We start from the raw sequence: 25,700 nt of genomic DNA on the forward strand, positions 1-25,700 counted from the left end.
TGCGGAGAGAAGAAATGTGCAAAAATATAGGAAATGATGGGACATGTTGTTATAAGTTTTTTTTTGAAATCTAATATATGAAAACTGTGGACTTTGGTTAAAATATTGTGCAATATAAATCTTACTGGATATAACATAATTGGGCAAAGGAGTCATTAAGAGAGCTTACACAGAAGCTGCACATTTGGCTAGACAAGTGAAAGGTAATTAAAGAAAACAAATTGAATTTTTGGCTTTATATTCAGAATAGTATAGTTCAAATTCACAGATACCACCAAATATTAAAAGGATGCCCAGACTTGAGTGCGAAAAAAGCAACGATTTAATGTGAAAAGGGATTGGACTCTGGAGGCTATTGAACTGAAGCTCATTTGTTAAGAGACAAGTTGATTGTAATTTTCTTCCACTACTGTGAGTTGATGCTAGATTAATAACATTAAATCTAAGATAACTTGGTTTTCATTAAGCAATGATATTGAGGAATATGGGGGCGAAGGAATATAGAGTTAAGTTGTAGAAGGCATGATCTCGTTGAATGGGAAACAGGCATGAGGGATTTAAATAGCTTGTTTCTGTTCCTAGCTTATTCCTATTCTTTATTTATCACTTAAGAATAAATTTATTTTGAGGAACCAGCCATTAGTGAATGCTACTCGAGCATTCCTCTTTTGAACTAGCATTTATTTATTTTTGTTTATTCAATTATTGACATCTCGGCAAGACCAGCATTTATTGCCCTTAACAAAGTGATGAATCTCTTAATTCTCTATTATATGTGGCTGGGCTAGTTGAATTTTTGGTCAGTGGTAATGCCAGGATTTTGATGTTAATGCTATTGAAATGTCAAGCGTAGGTGGTTAGATTTTCTCCTGTCGGAGCTGGCTATTGTGTGGAACTTTTGTGGCATGCACCTGGAGCTCAATACTGCAGAAAAACCAAAGTTGCAAAAAGTGCATAAGTACATAAATAACAAGAGAATATAAAAAGGAAAGAATTTGGCCAGTAGGGACAAAAAGAAGTTAGTCTATGGGTGGAAGGACTAAGGTTCCTGGTGAATATTTTGCAGCTATCTTCATGAAAGACTTGAATGTAGGGTACATAATAAACAAATTTGCAGATGAAATACATAGTTTGTGTGGCTGTCAGTGAGGAGAAATACTTTAGACCCCACAAAGATGCAGATGGTTTTGTTAGCTGAGCAAACAAGTGGCAAAGTAAGAAGTATAACTAGCCAAGTGCATATATAATAAACATTGGGAGGTGTGACACAACATAGACCTTGGAGTGTCATGAAAGATATGATGGTTTAATTAACCTAGGCTTGGAATTTGAGAGCTACAATTGTATAAAAATTCCAGTTAGAATACAGCTTGAGTACTACGTACTCATTTGACCAGCACATTACAAGAAAGGTGTGATTATACTAGCAAGGGTGCAGAAGAGATTTACAAAGGTGTTTCCAGAACTAGAAGATATTAAAAGTGATGAAAGGCTGGGTAATCTAGGGTTGTTGTTTTGTGGAACATAGGAGGCTGACAGGAGATCTAATTGATAGAGTAAACAGGAAGTATCTGTTCCCTCAGCAGTGGGGTATAAAATTAGGTGGCATAGATTTAAAGTAATTGGTTAAGGAGTACCACCCACCTTTGATCATCAGAGTCATACAGCACAGAAAAAGCCCTTCAGCCCAACTGGTCCATGCCGACCAGGGTGCCCATCCAAGCTAGTCCTACTTTCCAATGCCTGGCCCATAACCTTACAAATCTTTCCCATCAATGTACCTGTCCAACTGTCTTTTAAAAGTTGTTATTGTACCTGTCTCACTGCCTCTGGCAGCTCATTCCACGTACATACCACCCTTTGTGTAATAAGAAAATGTTGCCGCTCAAGTTCCTATTAAATCTTTCCCCACTCACCTTAAACCTGTGCCCTCTAGTTCTTGATTCCCCAACCCTGGAAAAAGGACTGAGTGCATTCACCCTTTCGATGCCCCTCATGATTTTATACACCTCTCAGTCTCCTATGCTCCAAGGAATAAAATCCTAGCCTGTCCAACTGCTCCCTATGACTCAGTCCCTCAAGTTCCGGCAACATCTTTGTAAATTTTTTCTGCACTCTTTTCAGTTTAATAACATCTTTCCTATAGCAGTGTGACCAAACCTATACATAATGCTCCAAGTGCAGCCTCACCAGTGACTTGTACAACCACACCATGGCCTCCCAACTTTTATACTCAGTGCCCTGACTGATGAAGACCAGTGTGCCAAAAGCTTTCTTCACCATCCTGCCCACCTGTGACTCCACTTTCAGTGAAGCATGCACTTGTACTCCAAGGTCCCTCTGTTCTACAACACTCCACAGGGCTCTGCCATTCACTGTGAAAGTTCTACCTGGATTTGACTTTCCAAAATGCAACACCTCACACTTAGCCAAATTAAACTCCATTTGCCATTCCTCAGCCCACTTACTCAGCTGATCAAGATCCCCCTGTAATTTTTGACAACCTTCTTTACTATCCACTATACCACCTATTTTAGTATCATCTGCAGACTTACTAATCAGGCCTTGTATATTCTTGTCCAAATCGTTCATATAGATGACAAGCAATGATGGGTCCAGCACCAACCCCTGAGGCACAGCACTAGTCATGGGCCTCCAGTCTGAAAAAAAAATAATCTTCCACCATCACCATCAGCTTCTTACCATCAAGCCAATTGTGTACCCAATTAGCCAGCTCTCCCTGGATTCCATGTGATCTAATCTTCCAGAGCAGCCTACCATGTGGAACCTTATCAAAGGCCTTACTGAAGTCCATGTAGACCAGGTCTACCACTATGCCCTCTTCGACCCCTTTTGGTCACATCATCAAAAATCTCAATCAAATTTGTAAGACATGATCTCCCACGCACAAAGCCATGCTGATTACCTCTAATCAATCCCTGTCTTTCCAAGTGCATGTATATCTTATCCCTCAGAAGCGCAAGTAACTTACCAACCACAGGTGTTAGACGTACTGGTCTGTAGTTCCCAGGTTTTTCCTCCTTCAGTAAAGGCATTGATGATAATTCACCTGGATCAGTCACAAAGGAACTGTGGCTACAGTAGCATGTCAAAAGCTGAATGTCCCGTGGCTTGTAACTCACCTGACACCCCAAAGTCTTTCCACCAACTACCAGGTGCAAGGCAGGGGTGTGATGGAATACTCTGCACTTGGAATGAGTGCAGCTTTAACAGCTCAATGAGTTCATCATTGTTCAGGACAAAATAGTCTGCTTGATTGTCACTAAACATTCATTCTCTTCACCATCACCGCACATTAGGTGCATTGTGCACGTCAACAAAATGCACTGTAGTTACTCGCTCAAGCTACTCCCTTAACAAACTGATGACCTCTACTGCCAAGATGAACAAGTACAGCAGGCACATGAGTAAACCACCTTCCACAGGTTAGCCTACAAGCCGCATATCATCCTAATCTAAAAATGTATCACTGATCCTTCATCATTGCAGAGTTCAGGACCATTAACACAGAGATCCTATGTAGATGGTAGAAAGGCTTTGGAGTGCCTGGTGAGTAAACAACACAGGATCATAGTAAGAGTTCTGGACCATAGATGCAGAGGTTCAAGTTTGGCTGGGGAGTTCGAACTGGGGAATTTAAATTGAAGTCATTGACTAACAACTGGCATTAATAGGGAAGGGGTAGTTTCATTAATAATAACTGGAACTCCTGTATGGGTAAAAATCCATTTAGTTCATCAGTGCCCTTCAAGAGAGGGAATTGGCATCCTTAACCTCTCTTGCTTCTGTGTGACTCCAGACCACCAATGTGGGTGACTCTTAACGGCCTCTTCAGTTCAGGGACAATTCGTGATGAGCAACAATGCCGATGTTATCTGTGATGTTCACATAGAACATAAGATAAGATAAGATCTTTATTAGTCACATGTACATTGAAAACACACAGTGAAATACATCTTCTGTGTAGTGTTCTGGGGGCAGCCTTCAAATGTTGCCACGCTTCCGGTGCCGACAGAGCATGCCCACAACTTCCTAACCTGTACGTCTTTGGAATGTGGGAGGAAACCGGAGCACCCGGAGGAAACCCACGCAGACACGGGGAGAACATACAAACTCCTTACAGACAGCAGCCGGAATTGAACCCGAGTCGCTGGCACTATAAAGCATTACACTAACTGCTACACTACCGTGCATCACAGGAACAGGCCCTTCGGCCCACAATGTTGTGCCAAACTAATTAAGTTAATGACACCTGATCTCTTCTGCCTGCACATGGTCCATATCCCTCCATTCTCTGCATATTCATGTGCCTATCTAAGAGCCTCTTAAACACCTGTATCGTATCTACCTCCACCACCACCCCTGGCAGCGCATTCCAGGCCCTCACCACTCTCTGTGTAAAACAAAAAACTTGCCCCACACGTCTCCTTTGAACTTTCTCCCTCTCACCGTAAATACCTGCCCTCTAGTATTAGCCATTTTGACACTCGGAAAAAGATACCGCCTCTCATAATTTTATAAATTCTATCAGGTCTCCCTCCAGCCTCCACCACTCTAGAGAAAACAACCTTCGTTTGTCCAACCTCTCCTCATAGCCCATGCACTCTAATCTAAACAGCATCCTGGTAAACCTCTCCTGAACCCTCTCTATAGCCTCCACGTCCTTCCTATAATGGGGCTAACAGAATTGAATGCAATACTCCAGATGCAGCCTAAACAGAGTTTTATAAAGCTGCAACATAACTCCCTGACTCTTGAACTCATTGCCTCGACTCGTAAAGGCAAGCATGGCATACGTCTTCTTTACTACTCTACCAACTTGTGCGGCCGCTTTTAGGGAGCTATGGACTTGGACCCCAAGATCCCTCTGTACCACCAATGCTGTTGAGAGTCCTGCCATTAACTGTGTACTTTCCCTTTACATTTTATCTCCTAAAGTGCAACACCTCACACTTGTCTAGATTAAACTCCACCTGCCATTTCTCCACCCATTTCGGCAACTGACCTATATCCTGCTATATCCTTTGGCAACCTTCTACACTATCCACAGTGACACTGATCTTTGTGTCATCTGCAGAGTTACTAACCCACCCATCCACATTTTCATCTAAGTCATTTATATATATCACAAACAGCAGAGGCCCCAGTTCGGATGTCTGTGGAACACCACTAGTCAAGGACCTCCAGCCTGTGAACAGATAATTCAAAGAATATTCACTTGCGATAAGTGTGCAGCCTAGTATTGTTTTATATTTCAATTTGTTTCTATATTTCCTTTACTTTGAAGTCATTTGAACCAAATTCTGGAGTGGAGACATTATTGCATTTAGCACCAGTGACTGAGCACAGATTTCAACCCCATTTGATACTTCAACCAGTTTTGCAGACCAAATATGGAATGCCCAAAATGAAGAGTGTTTCATTCCCCAGTGCCAATTGTGTCGCTGTTGTGAGTGCAATGACTTCAAAACTGTTGTTATGGGTATTCTGATTGATTAGTTAATTACATAACTGATTAACTAACCAACTAACTGAGGCAATGGTGACTCCCATAATCTAAATTAGAAGTATAATGTTTATATCATGGTAAATGGCTACATTATTGTTGAATGGGACACATCTGTCGGATACTTGTGGAAACATTTGGGGTTATTTTGGAGGAATTAAATAGGAGGTTATTTTAAACTTGTCCTGAATCATAATTAGACTCCACCTGTGGTGGCAGTGAGCTCCATACACGATGAAAGTTGCAAAGTTTGATACTAGTAGTGATAGGTTTTGTTTGGGAAAAAGGTTATCCACTGGAGATTTTAAAATTATTAACTAGGTATATAAGGTAAACATAAAGAGGATGTTTCTACTTGTGGGTGAGTGCAAAACTGTGGTCTGTTGTTATTAATAAATTAATGTAAAATTGGAGTGTGGAATGCCACCATGTAGAGTAGTCGAAATGACTAACACGGAGAAAGCACGGAGGATAAAAAGAAGCAGATGAAGTTACCTGCGTGGACAAAGTGCCCTGAATGGGCTGTGTTTACTTCAAGTATATTTATGTATTTCTATGTATAGGGTACCACCACCAAATTAATTTGCCAAGGAGAAATCAATTCTGTATTTCCTTGTCAGGAGTTTCGTCCTGGCCTTAATTAGCAAATGCTCACTGCTTCCGTCTGTGATTTTTATTTTAAATCGGATTGGTACTAGTTTAGTTTAGCTGGATTGTGGAACCACTGATGCTTTCTGGTCAGGATTTCTGTTTCAGAAAAATCAATTACAATTGATCTGAACAGAAAAAAGGATCTTTTCAATCATGGTGACTGTCTCTAAGTATTATCTATCGATTATTTTTTTAGGGCAATGTATTGATTAAATAAAATTGCAGCTGATGCAAAATGTCATGGGTTATTGACAAAATTGTTGCAGATGAATGCAATGTTGTTGGTACACAGTATGCTAATGCATTGATTAGTACACAGTATTTATACACATATAATTTAATGATGTAATGCTATGGATCAGTAGAGAATTGTAGAATCATAATTTACAGAGGAACCATTCCATCCATTCTGTCTAAGCTGCACAAAAATCAAACTAATCGAGCCACTCCCACTTCCCTCTACTTTTCCTGTAATCTTGTAAGTGTGGCTGTTCAAGCATTTATCCTTTTAAATGTGATGAGGTTACTTTGCCTCTACCACCCTTTCAGGCAGTGAATTCCAAGCTCCAATTATTCTTTGGTTGAAAATGTTTTTCCTTGAATTCTCACTAATCTTTCTGCCATTAGCTTAAATCTATACCTCCTAGTTGTTGACCTCTGTTAAGGGAATTATGTCTTTCCTCTTCACTCCATCTCTGGGTCTCATTAATTTTTACACACGGACACATTAGGAACAGGAGCAGGCCCCTGGCCCCTCAAGCTTGCTCTGCCATTCGGTAGGATCATGGCTGATCTCATTTTTAACCGCAATTCCACACTCCTGGCTATCCCTGGTAACTTTTTACCTCTTTGCTTGTCAATAATCTATCTAACTCTGCTTTAAAAATATTCAGAGATTCCGCTTCCACCACCCTTTGAGGAAGACAGTTCCAAAGACTCACAACCCTCAAAAAGAAAAAAACTTAGCCTCCTCTATGTCTTAATTGGGTGACCCCTTATTTTTAAACAGTGACTCCTAGTTCTAATTATCACATGAGAAAACTTCCTCTCCACATCCACCCTGTCAAGATAATGGAATTACACCTCAATTAAATCTCCCTCTGGTCTCCAGTGTGATGAGAAAACTACCCCCATGAAATCAGTCCCTGAATAACTATATTCTGGGGACATCCTCATAAATTTCCTCTACCATATCTTTCCTGTAGGGTGGTGCCCAGAATTGTCCACAGTACTCCAGCTGTGGCCTAACTAATGTTTCATACATAGACTACAAAAGACAAGGGACCTAGTACTGAGTCCTGTACAAACCTCTCTGATAGATTTGTCCCATTTTTCTTTACTCTATACACTGAAAAGTTGCCTTTTGCAGGTTTGAATCAAAAATTTCCTTTGCACAATCCTGTTTTCTCTGGTTCTTGGTCCTATTGCCAGTTAACCACAAATCTGTGGTTTCTGGTTACTGATCCTGTGCTTCTGAAAATAATTTCTCCTTGTTTATTCTGTCAATATACTTTGAATATTTTTCTGCTCTAAGGAGAACAATAACTTATACAATCTGATTTCTTAGAACTTCTTATTGTTTGTGACCTGGGAATCAGTGACATTTACTGACCAATTCAAGAATATCAATTAAGTTTATCCAATGAAAAAAGTTTTGACTAAGTACAGGTGTGGCTTCTGAGATACCATTTTGGCCTAGGGCACTAATTTTAAAAGTGCATTCCTTGCGTATGCTCACAGTGTAGTAGGGAATAGTGAGATAGCTCTGTAGTACTGTAGTGGAGAACAGGGGGATGATCATGTAGCAGAGTAGAGGGGAACCCTGTAGAAGGGACTCTACAGGGTTGGTACCAGGCAGAGAAAGTCTGGAACTGGTTCAAACTGACCTGAACCACGAACTGCAGAGTGAACTCTAGTAAACTCATGCCTGGTTACCAGCCTAATAACAATCCCATAAACTCCAGGACGGAAGCTTGCCATTGTACTTAATAAAGTCATAGAGCACTACAGCAGAGAAACAGGCCCTTTGGCCCATCTAGTCCATGCTGGCCTGGTTTTCTGCCTGGTCCCATCTACTCACACCCGGACCATAGCCCTCCATACCTCTCTCATTCATGCATCAATCCAAACTTCTCTTAAATGCCACCACTGAACCCGCATCCACCACTTCTGCTGGCAGCTCATTCCACACTCGCATCACCCTCTGAGTGAAGTAGTTCCCCCTCAGATTCCCCTTAAATATTTCGCCTATGACTTCTGGTTCTAGTCTCACCCAACCTGAGGGGAAAAAGTCTGCATGCATTCACCCTATCTATATCCCTCATAATTTTGTATACTTCTATAAGATCTCCCCTTATTCTCCTGTGCTCCAGGGAATGAAGTACTAAAATATTCAGCCTATCCCTGTAACTCCAGTCCTCAAGTCCTGGCAACATCCGTGTAAATTTTCTCTGCACTCTTTCAAGCTTATTGACATCTTTCCTGTAGGTAGGTGACCAGAAATGCATACAATACTCTAAATTTGGCCTCACCAACATCTTGTACAACTTCAACATCACGTCCCAACTCCTGTAGTCAATGCCCTGATTTATGAGGGCCAGTGTGCCAAAAGCTCTCTTTATGACCCTATCTAACTGCAGTGCCACTTTCAAGGAATTGTGGATCTGTATTCCCAGGTTTCTTTGTTCTACCGCACACCTCAGAACCCTACCATTCACTGTGTAAGTCTTACCCTGGTTTGTCCTCCCAAAGTGCATCACCTCACACTTGTCTGCATTAAATTCCATCTACCATTCTTTAGCCCATTTTCCCAGCTGGTCCAGATCACTTTACAAGCTTTGATAGCCTTCCTTGCTGTTCACTGCGTCCCCAATCTTGGTTTCATCCGCAGATTTGCTGATCCAGTTTACCACATTATAATGTAAATCATTAATATAGATGATAAACAACAACGGGCCCAGCACCAATCCCTGCAGCACAACACTAGTCACAGGCCTCCAATCAGAGAGACAACCATCTACTACCACTCTCTGACTTCTCCCACTAAGCCAACGTTGAATCTAATTGACTAGTTCATCCTGAATGCCAAGCGACTTAACCTTCTAGAGCACAAAGTCATGTTGACTATCCTTAATCAGGCCCTGTCTGTCCAAATACTTTTATATATCCTGTCCCTCAGAATACCTTCCAATCATTTACCTATGACTGATGTCAGGCTCACCTACCTATAATTTCCGGGCTTATTCTTTGAGCCTTTCTTAAACAACAGAACAACATTAGCAATTCTCCAGTCCTCCGGCACCTCACCTGTGGCTAAGGCTGTTTTAAATATCTCTTCCAGGGCCCCTGCAATTTCTGCACTAGCCTCCCACAAGGTCCGAGGGGACACCTCATCAGGCCCTGGGGATTTATCCACCCTAATTCACCTAAAGACAGAAAACACCTCTTCTTCTGTAATCTGGATATGGTCCATGGCCTCACTACTCTTTTTCCTCTGTTCTATAGACTCTGTGTCTGTCTCCCTAGTAAACACATGCAAAAAAAAATCCATTTAAATGCTCCCCCATCTCTTTCGGCTCCATGCATAGATGACCACGCTGATCTTCAAGAGGACCAATTTTGTCCCTTGCTATCCTTTTGCTCTTAATATAGCTGTAGAAACCCTTGGGATTCTCTTTCACCTCGTCTGCCAGAGCAACCTCATGTCCTCTTTTAGCCCTCTAGATTTCTCTCTTGTGTTCTCTTGCATTTCTTATTCTCCTCAAGTGCCTCATTTGATCCTAACTGCCTATACCTGATATGCACCTCCTTTTTCTTTACCAGGGCCTCGATATCCCTTGATAACCAAGGTTCCCTAAATCTATTAGTCTTGCCTTTTATCCTAATGAACACACAGATTCTGTACTCTCAATATTTCACTCCCACTTATCAAGCATCTGTTTGCCGGAAAACAACTTATTCCAGTCCATGCCTGCCCTTTCTGATGTCATCAAAATTGGCCTTCCTCCAGTTTAGAATCTTAACCCTAGGACCTGTCCTTTTCCATAATTATCTTGAAATTAATGAAATTATTATCACCAGATCCAAAGTGTTGCCCTACACTCAATTCTGTCACCTGCCCTGTCTCATTCCCTCAGAGGAGATACAGTATCGCATTCTCTCTAGTTGGGATGTCTACATATTGATTAAGGAAACTTTCCTGAACACATATGACAAACTTGCTCCCATCCAGTCCTTTTACAGTATTGGAGTACCAGTCAATATGTGGAAAGTTAAAACCACCTACTATCACAATTTTATATTCTGTGCAACTGTCTGCTATCTCTCTACAAATTTGCTCCTCTAAATCCTGCTGACTATTGGGAGGTCTATAATATAGTCCCATTAACATGATCATTGCTTTTTTATTCCTTAGTCTCACCTAAATTGCCTCAGTAGTCAAGCTCTCCAGTATGTCCTCTCTAAGCACTGCTGTGACATTTTCCCTGATGAGTAATGCTACCCCTCCCCCCTATCATGTCTAAAACCAACAGAACCCCAGAACATTGAGCTGCCAGTCCTGCCCCTCCTGCAATCAAGTCTCACTAATGGTTACAACATCATAGTTCCACGTACGTATCCACACTCCACGTATCCACGTAGGTAAGGCAGATGAACTTAATCTGCCTTACCTACAATACTTCTTGCCTTGAAATAGATGCAACTCAGAACATTAGTCCCATCATGCTCAACCTTTCATATTTCATCTTTGCTTGTAGTCTTAACCTCTTCCCACAGCCTCTCTCTCCACTTGCTGCCCTGCCACTCTGGTTCCCACCCCCCTGCAACTCTAGTTTAAACTGCCCAAGCAACACTAGCAAACCTTCCCGCTAGGATATTGGTCCCCCTCCAGTTCGGGTGCAAACCGTCCCGTTTGTACAGATCCCACCTGCACTGGAAGAGAGCTCAATGATCTAAAAATCTGAAGCCCTACCTCCTGCACCATCTGCTTTGCCATGTGTTAAACTGCACTATCTTCCTATTTCTTGCCTCACTAGCACGTGGCATGGGTAGCAATCCTGATATCACCACCCTGGAGGTCCTGTCTTTTAACTTAGCACCTAAGTCCCTGAATTCGCTTTGCAGGACCTCGTCACTTTTCCTGTCTATGTCATTGGTATCAACATGTACCACAACCCCTGGCTGCTCCCCCTCCCCCCTTAAGAATGCTATGGACTCAATCTGAGACGTCTCTGACCTTGGCACCTGGGAGGCAACATACTATCTGAGAATCTCGTTCTTGTCCACAGAACATCCTGTCTGCTCCCCTAACTAATGAATCCCCTATCACTACTGCTTGCCTCTTCTTCCCCCTTCTCTTCTGAGCCAAAGAGCCAGACTCAGTGCCTGAGATATGACTGCTGTGGCTTTCCCCTGGTAGGTTGTTTCACCCCCTGCACCGCCCCCCCCCCCACACACACTCTAGCAGTATCTAAAACAATATACTTGTTATTGAGGGGAATGACCACTGGGGCACCCTGCACTGACTGCCTATTCCCTTTCTCTCTCTCCTGACAGTCACCGAGCTACCTGCCTCCTGCACCTTAGGCGTGACCACCTCCCTGTAACTGCAGTCCATCAACCCCTCAGTCTCCCGAATGATCCGAAGGTCATCCAGCTCCAGTTCCCTAACATGGTCTGTAAGGAGCTGCAGCCAGATACATTTCTCACAGATGTAGCCATCAGGGACACTGGAGGTCCCCCTGACTTCCCACATCATGCAAGAGGAGCACACCACTGCACTGGGTGTCATTCCCACTGCTCCATCTGTGCAATAATAAAGAAAGAAAGAGAACTTAACAGAACCTCACCTTAGCCTCCACCTCTAAGCCTCTTGACCCAAAGCCTCAACTCCGCACTCTTAGACTGGCCCACTCACACAATGGCCACTCCAAAATGGCCACTCCGCTTTATCCTGCCTTTTATTGGCTGAGTTGCCATGCACTTAGCCAATCAGATAGGTAAAGACGGAACTGCACATGGCTCATGTAGCTCACTAGATGCTCAAGCTTGACGGCTAACGTAACACATGGGCACTGAAGCTTGACACTGCAAAAGGCTTACCTCATTCTGTGTGTACACAGTGCATGTGGGGTAGAGATGGTGGGGGGAAAGTAGAGAAGAAATAGTTTAATAATAATGAAAACTTTGGATCGGTATGCATTTGTTCTGGGACGAGTGACTCCCCTGTTGACGTCAGCTTGTAATAAAGAGAAAGTTTGTTCTGAAGGTAAACCCCAAACTCCATGTGAATTCTTTTCATCTACAGCAGTATTGAGGTTAAAGTACTTTGCTTCTATATATTTACTACTTGCACTATTTAGTAACTAAGGAAACAAAACATTACAACAATGTCATTATATGTAGAAAATATGGCTTTGGTTGACAGGTGTACACAAGACTAATGGATGACTCAAGATTAAAAATCATACAACTCTATCTATTAGCCCACTTTTTACTTACTAACAGATCTGCAAATAATCACGTTCTGTATTCCAGTTTGCCACAGGACTGGTCAACACTGGGCTACCTGAACTTATTATTGGAGTGAGACTCCTTGCATTCACGTGTAACCTGGAGGCTCCATGCAAGTTCAGCCTTATTGTTGCTATGTACCTTTAGCCCTTGTCCTTGTAGGTGTAGAGGTCTCAGAAGTGTGAAGCATTTTGGCTAATTACTGCAGTTCATTTTGCTGATGGCACAGACTGTGGTTGCAAAAAGTAGCAGTTAAGCCAATATTGTATTTTGGCGTGCTTTTGCCATGTATAACTGAGCTGTAACTCATCTGTATGTTACTGCAACTCAAAATGTTGTATCCAAGCTTTTCCAAAGTTTGAAATGACAGAATGTGTAATTTTACACCAAGGTCTTAAAATGAAATATTGAATGTTCAAAATATCTTGCTACTGTTCTAAAGACAAAGCTGCACCATTGAGAATTTTCATGAGCCTTTTTTTCCTTTATTCCCTCATGATATATAGGCATTGTTAATAATGGCCATTCCTAACTCCCCTTAAGGAAGTGTTGATGATACAATTTTTTGAACCATTGCAGTCTTTGTGGTGAAAGCACTCCCATGGTGCTGCTGGGTATTATTTTGACTCAACTATAATAGAGAAACAACAATATATTTCCAAGTCCAGAAGCTGTGTTACTGAGATAGGATCTTTAAGGAAGTGTTGTTCCCATGTGCCTGCTGCCCTGGTCTTTGTAGGGATAGAGGTGCTGTAGCTGTGAAGTGCTATCAGAAGCTTCTTGGCCGGTTACTGCAATGCTTTTTGAAGATGGCACGCACTGCTGACACTATGGAGTAAGTGAATGTTCAAGTTGATGGATGGGATCTTTTTGACCAAGTAGGTAGCTACTGGATAGCGATGAACATGAATGTTATTGGAGCTCATCACATTCAGGCAAATGGGGAGTATTCCGTCACACTCCTGGCTTGTGGCCTGTGGATGAGAGCCCTAGAGATGAGCCACATGATACATAACACCAAGCCTCTGACCTGTTCTTGCAGCTATAGTATTTATTTGGCAGCTCCTGTAAAATTTCTAGCCAGTGGCAATCTCCAGAATGTTATTAGGGTTGGATTCAATAGTGATAAGTTGAAAGTAGTTTGACTTTGTCCAGTTGGAGACGGTTATTGCCCACTACTGGTGTGGTGTTAAAGTTAATTGTCATTTATCAGTCCATGCCTGAATGTCATAGAGTCATATAGCTCAGAAGCAGACCCTTTAGAATAATGCCATCAGGCATCACTTGGAGACTTAGCATAATGCTTTACAGCGCCAGCGACCCAGGTTCAAATCCGGCCACTGTCTGTAAGGAGTTTGGACATTCTCCCCGTGTCTGTGTGGGTTTCCTCCGGGTGCTCCAGTTTCCTCCCACATTCCAAAGACATACAAATTAGGAAGTTATGGGCATGCTATGTTGGTGCCGGAAGTGTGGCGACACTTGCGGGCTGCCCCCCCAAAAAAAATCACTATGCAAAAGATGTATTTCACTGTGTGTTTCGATGTACATGTGACTAATAAAGATCTGATCTGATCTGATCTTGTCTTATCTTATCTTATCTTATCTTAGTACCAGAGTAACTGAGCAACCAGCTGACCTGCAGTGATGAATGGAGAATTCTCCATCTGGATCTACGTTCAGATCACACACAAAAGCTGAAATGGTATTGCTGTACCAGACACAAGACCATTTCTGGGTGAGGTAGACCAGAGAACACCAGAAGGCTGACCTTGTGTTGTCAATAGGCTTATCATTGGAAAATAGTTTAGACAGCTCCTTCCAAACCCATGACCTCTACTAGCCAGAAGGACAAGGGCAACAAAAGTCTGGTAACACTACTATCTGGAAGTGCCCTCCAAGCCATACACCATCCTGATGTGGAAATATATCGCTGTTCCTTCATTGTCGCTGGGTCAGAATTCTGGAACTCTCTCCCTAACAGCATTGTGGGTACACCCATACCTCAAGGACTGCAGCGGTTCAAGAAGACAGCTCACCACCACCTTCTCAAGGGCAATTAGGAATGGACAATTACATGCTGGCTCAGCCTGTGAAACCTTCATCTCTTATATAGAATCATAGAACAGTACAGCACAATATAGGCCCTTCGGCCCACAATGTTGTGCCGACCTTTAAATCTCACTTAAGACTATATAACCCCTTCCTCCCATATATCCCTCTATTTTAAATTCCTCCATATGCTTATCTAGCAATCTCTTGAATTTGACCAATGTACCTGCCTCCACCACCACCCCAGGCAGCACATTCCATGCCCCAACCACTCTCTGGGTAAAAAACCTCCCTCTGATATCTCCTTTGAACTTCCCACCCATTACTTTAAAGCCATGCCCAATGATAAATGGATGGCAGTGTGGTGCAGCTGATAGAGCAACTGCCTCTCAGCGCCAGAGAACATACTTTGATTTTGATCACATGTCTGTATGGTGTTTATATGTTCTCCCTGTGTCCAAGTAGGATTCAATTGGGTGCCCCTGTTTTCTCCCACATTCCAAACACATGCACGCCAGTATTGGCTACTGTAAATTGGAAATGCTCAACATAGAACCTTTTAGGTCATCATATTGATAGTTTTACCAAACAAGATCATTTGGTCTGAATCAAGACCTTGGATAAGCCCTTAAAGCATTGTACAAAGTGGTTTGGTTTCAGCCAATTCATAAGTTATCATGACTCTTGTCCCAAGTTTAATAACATCCTCCAGTATAGGACTTAGCCCTTACCAATCTAAAGAAAAATACGGTAGTGTAGCGGTTATCGTAACGCTATTACAGTGCCAGTGACCCGGGTTCAATTCCAGCTGTCTGTAAGGAGTTTGTACATTCTCCCCATGTCTGCGTGGGTTTCCTTCGGGTGCTCCGGTTTGCTCCCACATTCAAAAGACGTACGGGTTAGGAAGTTGTGGGCGTGCTGTGTTGGCGCCGGAAGCGTGGCGACACTTGCGAGCTGCCCCCAGAACATTCCTATTGTAAAAGATACATTTCACTGTGTGTTTCGATGTGTGTGTGACTAATAAAGATATCTAATACAGACAACTTTTTCTTTTTGAACATTTTTGCAGGCAAATCGTGATGCTGTAATAAGCCGTGCACCTGACCAAAAGAAAGATCGCAGCATTAGCTTCCAGATTGCTTCTACATTATATGACCTCTTGAGCATTACTTTGGGCAGAAGGGGACAGTACGAGATGCTCTCAGAAGTAAGTAGTTAAACTTATTTTGAATATGTGCTCAAGGGATGCAGGAGTTGGCTCAGATGAACAAATTTAATCACATTACTGTGTAGATTGGTTCAGGTTGAAATATGAGTCGTGGAGTAATTAGTAAGAGGTGTCTATTGAAAACTTATTTTCATTAATAATTGTTAACGAGAGGATAATGAATTTAAACAGATAAACCATAAGTTACATAGTTTTACAGATGATGTGATGCTAGTGAGTGGCATGAAAGAAAGAATAGTTTGGATTGAACCGTTTTTGGTATGTTTAAGTTCTCTTTCTAGCACACCCTCCCCCTTTCCCACACGCTCATTTATTTCAATGTGAAATGTAGATTGTTTTTCAGGAAGCAGAGTATCCACTGCTTGAAACTAAACTTACTCTGTCTTGAATGATATTCTTCCATACTGTGCACACAGTTATCCAAGACAGACAACTGGCAAATATATTTGCCATCAATTCCATCAGTAAATATTTTAACAGGGCATGGCAACTTTGTGATAACGTTACCGGACTAGCAGCCAAGGTTCTGGATCATTGATTCAGAGATAGAGTTCAAATACCACCAAGGTAATTGGGGAAGTTGAATTCAAATAATTTAAAAGATTGAATTAATAAAGCTATTCTGAATGATGAGTGCTCTGAAGCTACTGGATTGTCAGTAAAAATCCAAATGGGAATGAAATCTGTCAGTTGGGCCTATAGGTGTCTAATGTAGTTAATGCATGACTGCCTTCTCAGTTTAGGAAAAATTAGGGATGGACAATAAATGGTTGCACTGCAAAGACATCCACATCCTTTGAGTAAATAAAGAACAGCTGGAAGGTTAGTGCAAACAACTTGTAATCCTTTTAAATTCATGCTCCTTCAATGTGATTCCATGGTGTGTAGAAGATGTAGAATAAAAAAAAAGAGATTATTAACTTTGAAAGAACATCATATTCTCAGTGATGTGCATCCTGAAACTTGCCAAAATATCACTTCATTTTTTGAGTAAGAATTTGTTTTGTGAGAGACAAATATTAGAGTCCCAGAGTTGTACAACACAGAAATGGGCCCTCAGCCCACCATGACCAAGCCAATCTTTTCGTCCATCTACACTAATCCCATTTGCCTGCGTTAGAACGGTATCCTTCTGTGCCTTGCCTATTCAAGTGCCTATTTAAATGTCTCTTAAATGTAGTAATTGTATTTGACTCTACCATCCCCTCTGGCAGCGAGTTCTGCAGACTAACCAATCATATCTCCTACATTCCTATCCAGGTTGTATAATATATATATTACAAACAAGCATCCCAGGACCAATCCCTGAGGCACACCACTAGTACAGACTTCCAATCAGGAAAGCATCCTTATACCACTCCCTCTGCCTCCTGTCACCAAGCCAATATTGGATCCAGTGAGCCAGCTCACCTTGGACCCTATATGTCTTAACCTTCTGGATCAACCTACCATGCAGGACCTTGTCAAATGCCTTATTAAAGTTCATATAGATAATATCTATAACCCTGCCTTCATTAATCATATTATTATAGGTTATTAGCTAGTTTTGTTTTAATCAATCTAATTCTGTGGTACAAGTTTGGTCTTAGTGAAGTTGGATTATTGAGTGCTGTTAGTGTAAGATTATAAAGGTATTTGTAGATGCAAGGTTGATGGATAAGATTGTCATTTAGCACCAGACTGTGAACTGTTATGTCATGGATGACTACTCAACAAACTGTAGATTGAAATGATGCAGACCCATTTCACATGGTACCTTTACAATCAGCAAGAGGCAGTAGGACAATAATTTGACTCGCCATTATTTTTTATTGTTCAAAATGCACCTTTTCCTTTTGTGACTTCTGTAGTTGTCAATGCAAACTTATGATGTACAAACAAATCTTAGAAATAATGAGTGTACAGAAATGGGGGAAAAGATCCCAATGCAATTTCAATTTATAAAATATCCCACTTCAATTTAAATTTGTTCCAGTTACGCTCTACTTCAGGCCTCAAATGTATGAAATGTAGAGAGATGTGCACAAAACAGGTGGCAACCAACATCTGTGAGTTGTTTCTTCAATCAATAGTCTTCAGTAACCAGAAAGCTGATTTTTTTTTTCCAAGCCTGGTTTTTAATGTTTTTATGTAACATTTTGCCCCTCATTTGATGCCCTTATTGTTCTTAGGTGCAACAGTGAATCAGATATTCCATGGCAAGACATCTAGCTAATATTTGTTGTCTAGCATGTAATACATTTTCATAGCAATCCCTTATTAGCCACATGTTGACAGGAAGCACTCTCCTGAATCTGCCATTTTGATACTGTCCTGTGATGATTTTGAGAGCATTTTTATGCTTTATGCAAGTGAATAGGTACTCTGTTCTTTTACACAAAAGATAATTATGCACCGTTGCTAAATAATTATTGGGAACTTTGTTAATTTCTAACATAAGAACAATCACAAGCTTGTGTTAATTATGCTACATAACATCATAGAGTACTACAGCCCATCACGTCCATGCCACCTGATCTTCTGCTTAGTCCCATCTACCTGCACCCAGACCGTATTCCTCCAAACCCCTCTGATCCATGTACTATCCAGACTTCCCTTAAATATTACAATGGAACTTGCATCTACCACTTCCGTTGGCAGCTCGTTCCACGCTCGCACCAGAGTGAAGAAGTTTCCCCTCAGATTCCCCTTAAATATTTCACCTTTCACCCTAAACCTATGACCTCTAGTTCTAGTCTCACCCAATCTTAGGGGGAAAAGCCTGCATCTATTCACCCTATCTATACCCTTCATAATTTTGTATACCTCTATAAGATCTCCCCTCATTCTCCTGTGCTCCAGGGACATAAAACAACATTGAAATTACAACACAGAAAAAGGCCATTCTTTCCAACTGCCCTTGTTTATAGCTACTATACACCTCCTCCCATTCTAATTCATTTAAACCAATCAACATATTCTTTATTATTTTCTCTCTCCCTGCACATCTTTGGGATGTGAAAAGACACCTGACCATCCAGAGGAAATGCACACAATCACAGAGAGAATGTGCAAACACCACACAGACAGCACCCGTGGTCATGGTTGAACCCGGGTCTCTGATGTTGTGAGGCAGCGGTTACATTAGCCTTATTTGATTTGTTAATGGCAACCATATTATTATCCTCTAATTCTGAATGCATTCACAACTGGAAATATTTTCACCAAGCCTACCCATCAAACTCATTGATAATTTTAAAGATTTTTTCCAGTAAAATTCAGCAGTAACTTAAGTATTTCCTCCTAGCTATTAATTCCTGTTTCTGACAATATCCTGGTAACTCTTGCTGCTAATCCAGTAAAAACCTAACCACTGTGCCCACCCCAGAAAGATAATTCTACATTGGATAAATGGTAAAGTGTATTTGCCAATTGTCTGTCTTGAAAAACTGACTGCCTGGAATAGAAGGAGGTTATTTGAAACAGGCCAAGTTCATTTTCCAGCAGTAGAATTCTGTTTCCTGTAACTTAATGGCTATGCTACTGTTTCCAATGTTACAACACCTGAGCTAACCAGGGGAAAATCAGCAAAAGCCTATTCTTCTACTCACTGTCTGGTGACACCTGCTGGAAGTGGGTGACGGCAGAGGTTTGTTTAATTGCGTTGCCCTGCAGATGAAAAGGTTAATGTATGACGAACACGTGGTGAAGTACAGGATGCTGGAGGGCACTTCACACCTGTGGTAAAAAAAAAGTCAGCAAAGATGTGATGACTTTATTGGAGAAGACTGCCTGGGGGAAAATAATACTGTTTACGATCCTAAAGAAATGCCAGATTTAAACCAAACTATTTTGCATACCACATAGCAAATAATATTTGATAGTGATATTTTTAAACTTTTGTGATGTTACATTATATATTTGTGTGTGTGTGTGTATATACATATATATAATAATATAATCTTGAAATTGTTTTAACTCAACTGCAGAAAACTGCTTTTGTTCTGTGCCTTTAATTATAAATGTAGTGGTGCCAATCCACCATGCCTCCATTTTAGCTCATTATGGTTGGCTGAGTGTTCAGATGAGCTTCCTTGCAACAGAGCCCTGATTTAGGTTGCTTGTAGCTTCATGGGTTCTATGAAGTTGCCTGGGATTGGATTCATTGGCATGCAGGATGCCAATAGATGAAATATAGTTTTATATATTTGTTCTCTTGTGCTCCAATAGTGTACCTCAGCGTCTCTCCTTAAGTATGTCTGTGAGATTGCTGGTCAGTGCTAAATGCTGTTTTGTTTTGCTTTGTTAATTGTCCTCAAATTGGTATGTCTCATAGCCACTGGGGAGGAAACACGAATCCAAATAGTTTGGGATGGTTTGAAACAAGTTTTGAATGTTAAAGGATAACCTGCCGACCTGCTCTGAATTTCATTCATTTTTATAATTCTCATGCTTATGAAAGTGATTGCAAGTTTAAGAAAAGCAGTCAGCTAAAACAGAGTTAAAGTCCCAGATGATGTCTCTTCAGGATATGGGTCATGAGGTGATTGTGGGTCGCATGATAAAGACAGTAGTTGGTGGTTCTTGATGAATGAAACTAGTGTTGTGTGTCCTTATTACAGTCTGGTTTGGTTACACAGCCAATACCTTGTCTTGGGAGAAATGTGTGTGTGTATGAACAAATACAGTGAGTGTTGGGAAGCCACTGGGAACAATGTTGACATGTGAGATCCTCATCTGGCAGCCACACATGCAGATTTAGGTAGGGATTGATGATGATCATAAGCACGTACCCTGTCTGATTTATTTCACTTCCTGAAAAAAGATACTGAGAATAATTTTATGGTTTGGACTTGTGCGGATTGGTTTAATGGTATTTTAGCCTAGTTCCAGTTATGCAGTCATCATTTCCTCATCTAGCATTTAATGTGAAAGTTCAGGAAAGTGCCCAGCAGATGGCATAATTATAATGTGAAACAAAGAGTGAGCCTTGTACTGTTGAAGTAACCAAACCTTTATCAGAGTAGCAGGCACTGTGAACAGTGTTCTAAGCTGTGATATGTAATAGTCAAGCGGAGAGTGTGGTATTCTTATCAATCTGCTTTGTTTCATCTATCAAGCATAAATCTCATGTTAAAATGTTTCTTTCCTCAGTGTTTAGAACGGGCAATGAAGTTTGCATTTGATGAATTCCACCTGTGGTATCAGTTAGCACTTTCACTGGTGGCTAGTGGGAAGGTAAGATCTCTAATTGCATAATAGCTGCCATGCATCCCTGTCTTCATATTGATGCTACATTGGAATTGCGTAAATGTAATATTGAAGTTTTTTCAGAAATTCATTTCTGAAGGATTTTTGTTATCTTGGGGTGTATCTTTGTGTATGTCTACAGTTGAAGAACAATTCTTTTAATTAAACTATAATTTATCCTTTTCCCCCTTTCTCTGTCTCATTGTTTTTCATGTTAACACATGAAATTTGCATATTGGCACTAAATTGGAAATGAACAGAATTGCTGTAGTAACTCTAGATGGATTGCTTTCCTCAAACCAAATTGTCTAAAAACTGACTTAAAATGCCAGGGTTTTTTAACTTCCAAAGCTGTATTCTAAATCAAAGCAATTTATGTATACAAGTAACATTGCACAATTGATGCCTAATTTAATAAAACTACTGAGAGTTATTTATCTTCTGTTTATGAATTATTTATAAATTCTGCCTGTTTATTGGTCTGCATTGATTATCAACACGTGTTGTAGTATTCTACTTTGGAATAGTTAATAAGTACTCTTCTGAAATACTTAATTAGCTGTAAAATGTTTTGAAATGACTTGAGGTTGTGTTAATAAATGAAGCCTTTTTCTTTACAATATGTATTACTAGTAGGTTATGCTGTAGTAATAGTACAAGCTCCTTAAGTTCACAGTTATATATACATATATTTAATTCTTCAGTATACTGTAGTTCTCATTATGTATTAATTGCAACATGGATGAGAATGCGTTTTCCAGTAATTAGCTGCTACACAGTACTAGTGATGAGATGCCATATATCTTCCAATCTTGTGTTTCTCTAATCACAAGTTAAAATTGGTTAAATATGACCGCATAACTCTTCCTAGCCAATAAATTGCTGCAGTTCCAACAAAACAGAACACTGGAAATACTCTGCAGGTCAGGCAGCAAGACAGTTTCAGGTCGATGACCTTTCATTAAAACTGAGAAATGTTAGAAATCAAACATGTTTTAAGTTGCAGAGAAGGGGAAAGGGAAGAGAGAACAAAGAGAATGTCTATGATAGGTGGAGACAAGAAGAGACTGAGTTACGCGAAGGGTGATGGTGGCAGTGATGGCTTGTTGTTTACAGCTGATCTACCTGGAGGAGATGTAAGTGGAAGGATACAGAGGAGAGATGGGAACAAGGTTGGAACTTTGAGCTACAAAACCACTGTTGCTGGAAATCTAAACTGAAAGAGAATACTGGAAGAGAACTGAAAGTGTCACTTGTGGAGAGAAAAACTGAATTAACTTTACAGGTTGATGATCATTCATCAGAACTGGCTAATTCTGGTACAAACTGGAAAGGCAGGTTATCTAAAATTGTTGGGTCTTGAGGGTTGTTATGTGCCTTCAATCTTTATTATGCTTCATTGAAATGGTAGGGGAGGTCAAGTACGGAGAGATCAGAGTGGGAGTATGATGGAGAATTAAACTGAAATGTAGCTCGAAGCTGAGGATCATCCTTGAGAATTGAATGGAGGTGTTCTGTAAGTGGTCAACCAAGTAAATCACTGATTCACCAGGAAGGAGTGTTTGGGTCCCTGCATGTTGGGAAGGGAAGTCATTAAAAGGGCGAGTCTTAATTATTTTGAGATTACATGGCAGGTTGCATGATAAGGCCAGTTGGTATTAGTGTAGATGGAAAAATAAATCTAGGGTGTTAATGGTACCTTTGGAATCTTGAACAGGCAGAGGAAGATGAGTTTTGTGGTGAAGGAAATGACAGAATAAATATGGGCGCTGGTGGGGTGGAAGGTGAATCCTGCCCTTGATCTGGGTGGGAGGAGCTGAGAGCAGAAATGCAGGAAATTAATTAGTCGTGGTTGTAGACAAAAGAGACCACAGAAGCTGGAATCTGGAACAAAAACTGAATACTGGAAGAACTCAGTGGGTCATGTAGCATCTATGGAAGAAAAAGGCGCAAGATGATGTTTCGGGTCGAGACCCTACATCAGGCCTGAGAGGGAAGAAGAAAGATTGCCAGTGTATAGCAACACAAAGGATGGTGGGCAGGGTGATTGGGGGGGGGGGTGGGGGTGGGGGTGGTTGGACAGAGGCTGGTAGATGATAGATGAAACCAGATGGGGAAGGGATGATGGGCAGATGGAACCAGGTGGGGGAGGGGGTGGGCGAAGAGATGGGAAGGGTGAACAAAGGGAGAAAAAAACTAGGTGGATGGGGAGCGTGACTGGTGGCAGGAGCATGTTGGAGCTGGCAGAAATGGTGAAGGGTGATGGGTTGGATGCAGAGGCTGGTGAGGTGAAAGGTGAGGACTAAGGGAACTCTATTGCTTTTCTGTCTGTGGAGAGTGGGGCGGTGAGAGCAGGCGTGCAGGAAGTGAAGGAAATTGGCCATTTATCTGCTTCCGCTAACCGTATGATTGCCTTTGTTACATTAATGGCCAAACGATCCATTTTGCTTAAATGGAAGGATCCAAATCCCCCTACTACTTTTCAATGGTTCTCTCAAACTATATCATGTTTAAACTTGGAAAAAATTAGGATTGGTACTGTTGATCCTTCGCTTAAATTTGAAGATATTTGGAGTCCATTTATTCAATATTTTCACATGATATAGATCCCCTTTCAATAACTTTCCAACTTAGAGGAACGGAGTTGACGACATAATATTGCTCTGTTTCTACTGAGAAATTTTAGTCCAGTCTTTTTTTTTGTTTGTTTCTTTTTTTTTGAAATTTTTCTGTTTAGCTTAGTTTGGTTTGAAATATTGTTTATAATTTTTCTTATTGATTTGGGTTTTTTCCTCTTTTTTATTTATATAATAAATCTTTTTCTTTCCTTTATATTATATTCATTTACTAAGAGATCGTTGGATCTACAGATTTTTTTATATTGTTCTTTATGATTATCCATGCTATGATTGTTCTCCTGATCTCTTTGTATTACATGTACAAACATTGATGTTATATATTAATCTGTATTAATTTGAAAACTAATAAAAAGATTAAAAAAGAAAGGAAGTGAAGGAAATATGTGTGAAGGCTCCATCAACTGTGGCAGAGGGGTGGCTATGTGTCGGGAAGGAGAAGCATTTCAGAAGCCCTGGAGCAAAAGGCCTTATGTTGAGAATGGATCCAGCAGGGAGAGAGAAATTGATACAAATGGATGGCATCCTTGCAGAAGGCAAGTTGGGAGGGGATATAGTTAAGGTAGCTGTGGGAATTGGTGGGTTTATAGAAGATGTCAGTAGCAAGTCTGTCTCCTGAGATGGAGAAGTGTCAGACATAGTCCAGGAAAATTTGAGGGCAGGGTGGAAGTTGGTGACAAAGGTTAGGAAATGGAGTTCCACATGAGTGCAGGAAGCAGCACTGATGCAGTCATTGGTGTGGTGGAGAAAGAGTTGGGAGGGGGTGTGCTAAGTAGGTTTGGAACAAGGACTGTTCCACTTAGTCAACAAAAAGACAGGCATAGCTGGGGCCCATTCAAGTGCTCATGGCTGCCCATTTGATGTGCAAAATGTGGGAGGAATCAAAAGAGATGTTGTTGAGGGTGAGGACAAGTGGATTAGAGTGTTAGTGGAGGGAAACTGATTGGGTCTTTGTTCAGGAAAGAAGTGGAGGGCCCTAAGACCTTCCTGATAGGAGATGGAGGTGTATAGAGATTGAAAGTCTATGGTAAAGATGAGGAGGTTGGGACCAGGGAACTGGAAGTTATCAAAATGGTGGAGGACACGAGAGGTGTCCCTCCAAGTCCATAAAAGCTATGGTTAAGGAAGAAGGAAGACATTTTAAAAGCACTGCGTTCTTACGGGTGAATGTAGTGATGAACAATTCCTTGGCCAGGAGGGTCCAGAACTAAGTATCACAGTCCCAAAATAAGGCCATTCAGGGCTAGATGAGAAGAAATAGTTTCACCCAGAGGGCAATGAAATTTTGGAATTATCTACCCAAGACGGCTGTGTAGGTTCAGTTCATTGAGTATATTCAAGAGAGATTTATTGACTATAAACAGTTATGGAGTGAACACAGGAAAGTGGCACAAAGGAAAAGATGGTGAATGGTGGAGCAGGCAGGAGGGGCTAAATGGCCAACTCCTGCTTCTCATGAATCCATTTTCAGTCATAGAAATGAATAAACATTACATATAGGAGCAAGTGTAGGCCATCTGTTCCCTTGTTTTTTCCTCATTATCTAATAAGTTCATGGCTGATCATGTACTTCCGCACCTGTTCCCTCCTCCTCCCCATTTCCCTTGATCTTCCTGCACTGAGGAATGTATCTACCTCCTTCCTGATTATATTTAATGCTTTGGCCTCCACTGTCTTCTGTAGTAGAGAATTCCACAGGTTCACTGTGCCCTTGGTGAAGGAATTTCTCCTGATCTTTGTTCCAAATAGCATATCTTATATCCTGAGGCAGAGATCACTGATACTGGATATACCAGATATTTAGAAGATCCTTTCTGCATTTAGGCTGTCTATCCTTTTAGAATTTTATGGCTTTCTGTGAGATAAC

The 25,700-nt window shown here is 41.1% G+C and overlaps 1 protein-coding gene across 1 annotated transcript in view; it reads left to right on the plus strand.

Annotated features, from left to right (window-relative positions):
- LOC127568011 (tetratricopeptide repeat protein 7A-like) overlaps window positions 1-25,700 on the plus strand; it is a 180,820-nt gene that overhangs the window by 42,673 nt on the left and 112,447 nt on the right. Inside the window, exons 9-10 of the mRNA XM_052011257.1 lie at window positions 15,810-15,947; window positions 21,102-21,185. Coding sequence (XP_051867217.1) covers window positions 15,810-15,947; window positions 21,102-21,185 — 222 coding nt within the window. The remainder of the gene's footprint in view (window positions 1-15,809; window positions 15,948-21,101; window positions 21,186-25,700) is intronic.

Source organism: Pristis pectinata, chromosome 3, assembly GCF_009764475.1.
Source record: "Pristis pectinata isolate sPriPec2 chromosome 3, sPriPec2.1.pri, whole genome shotgun sequence".
Lineage (NCBI taxonomy): Eukaryota > Metazoa > Chordata > Chondrichthyes > Rhinopristiformes > Pristidae > Pristis > Pristis pectinata.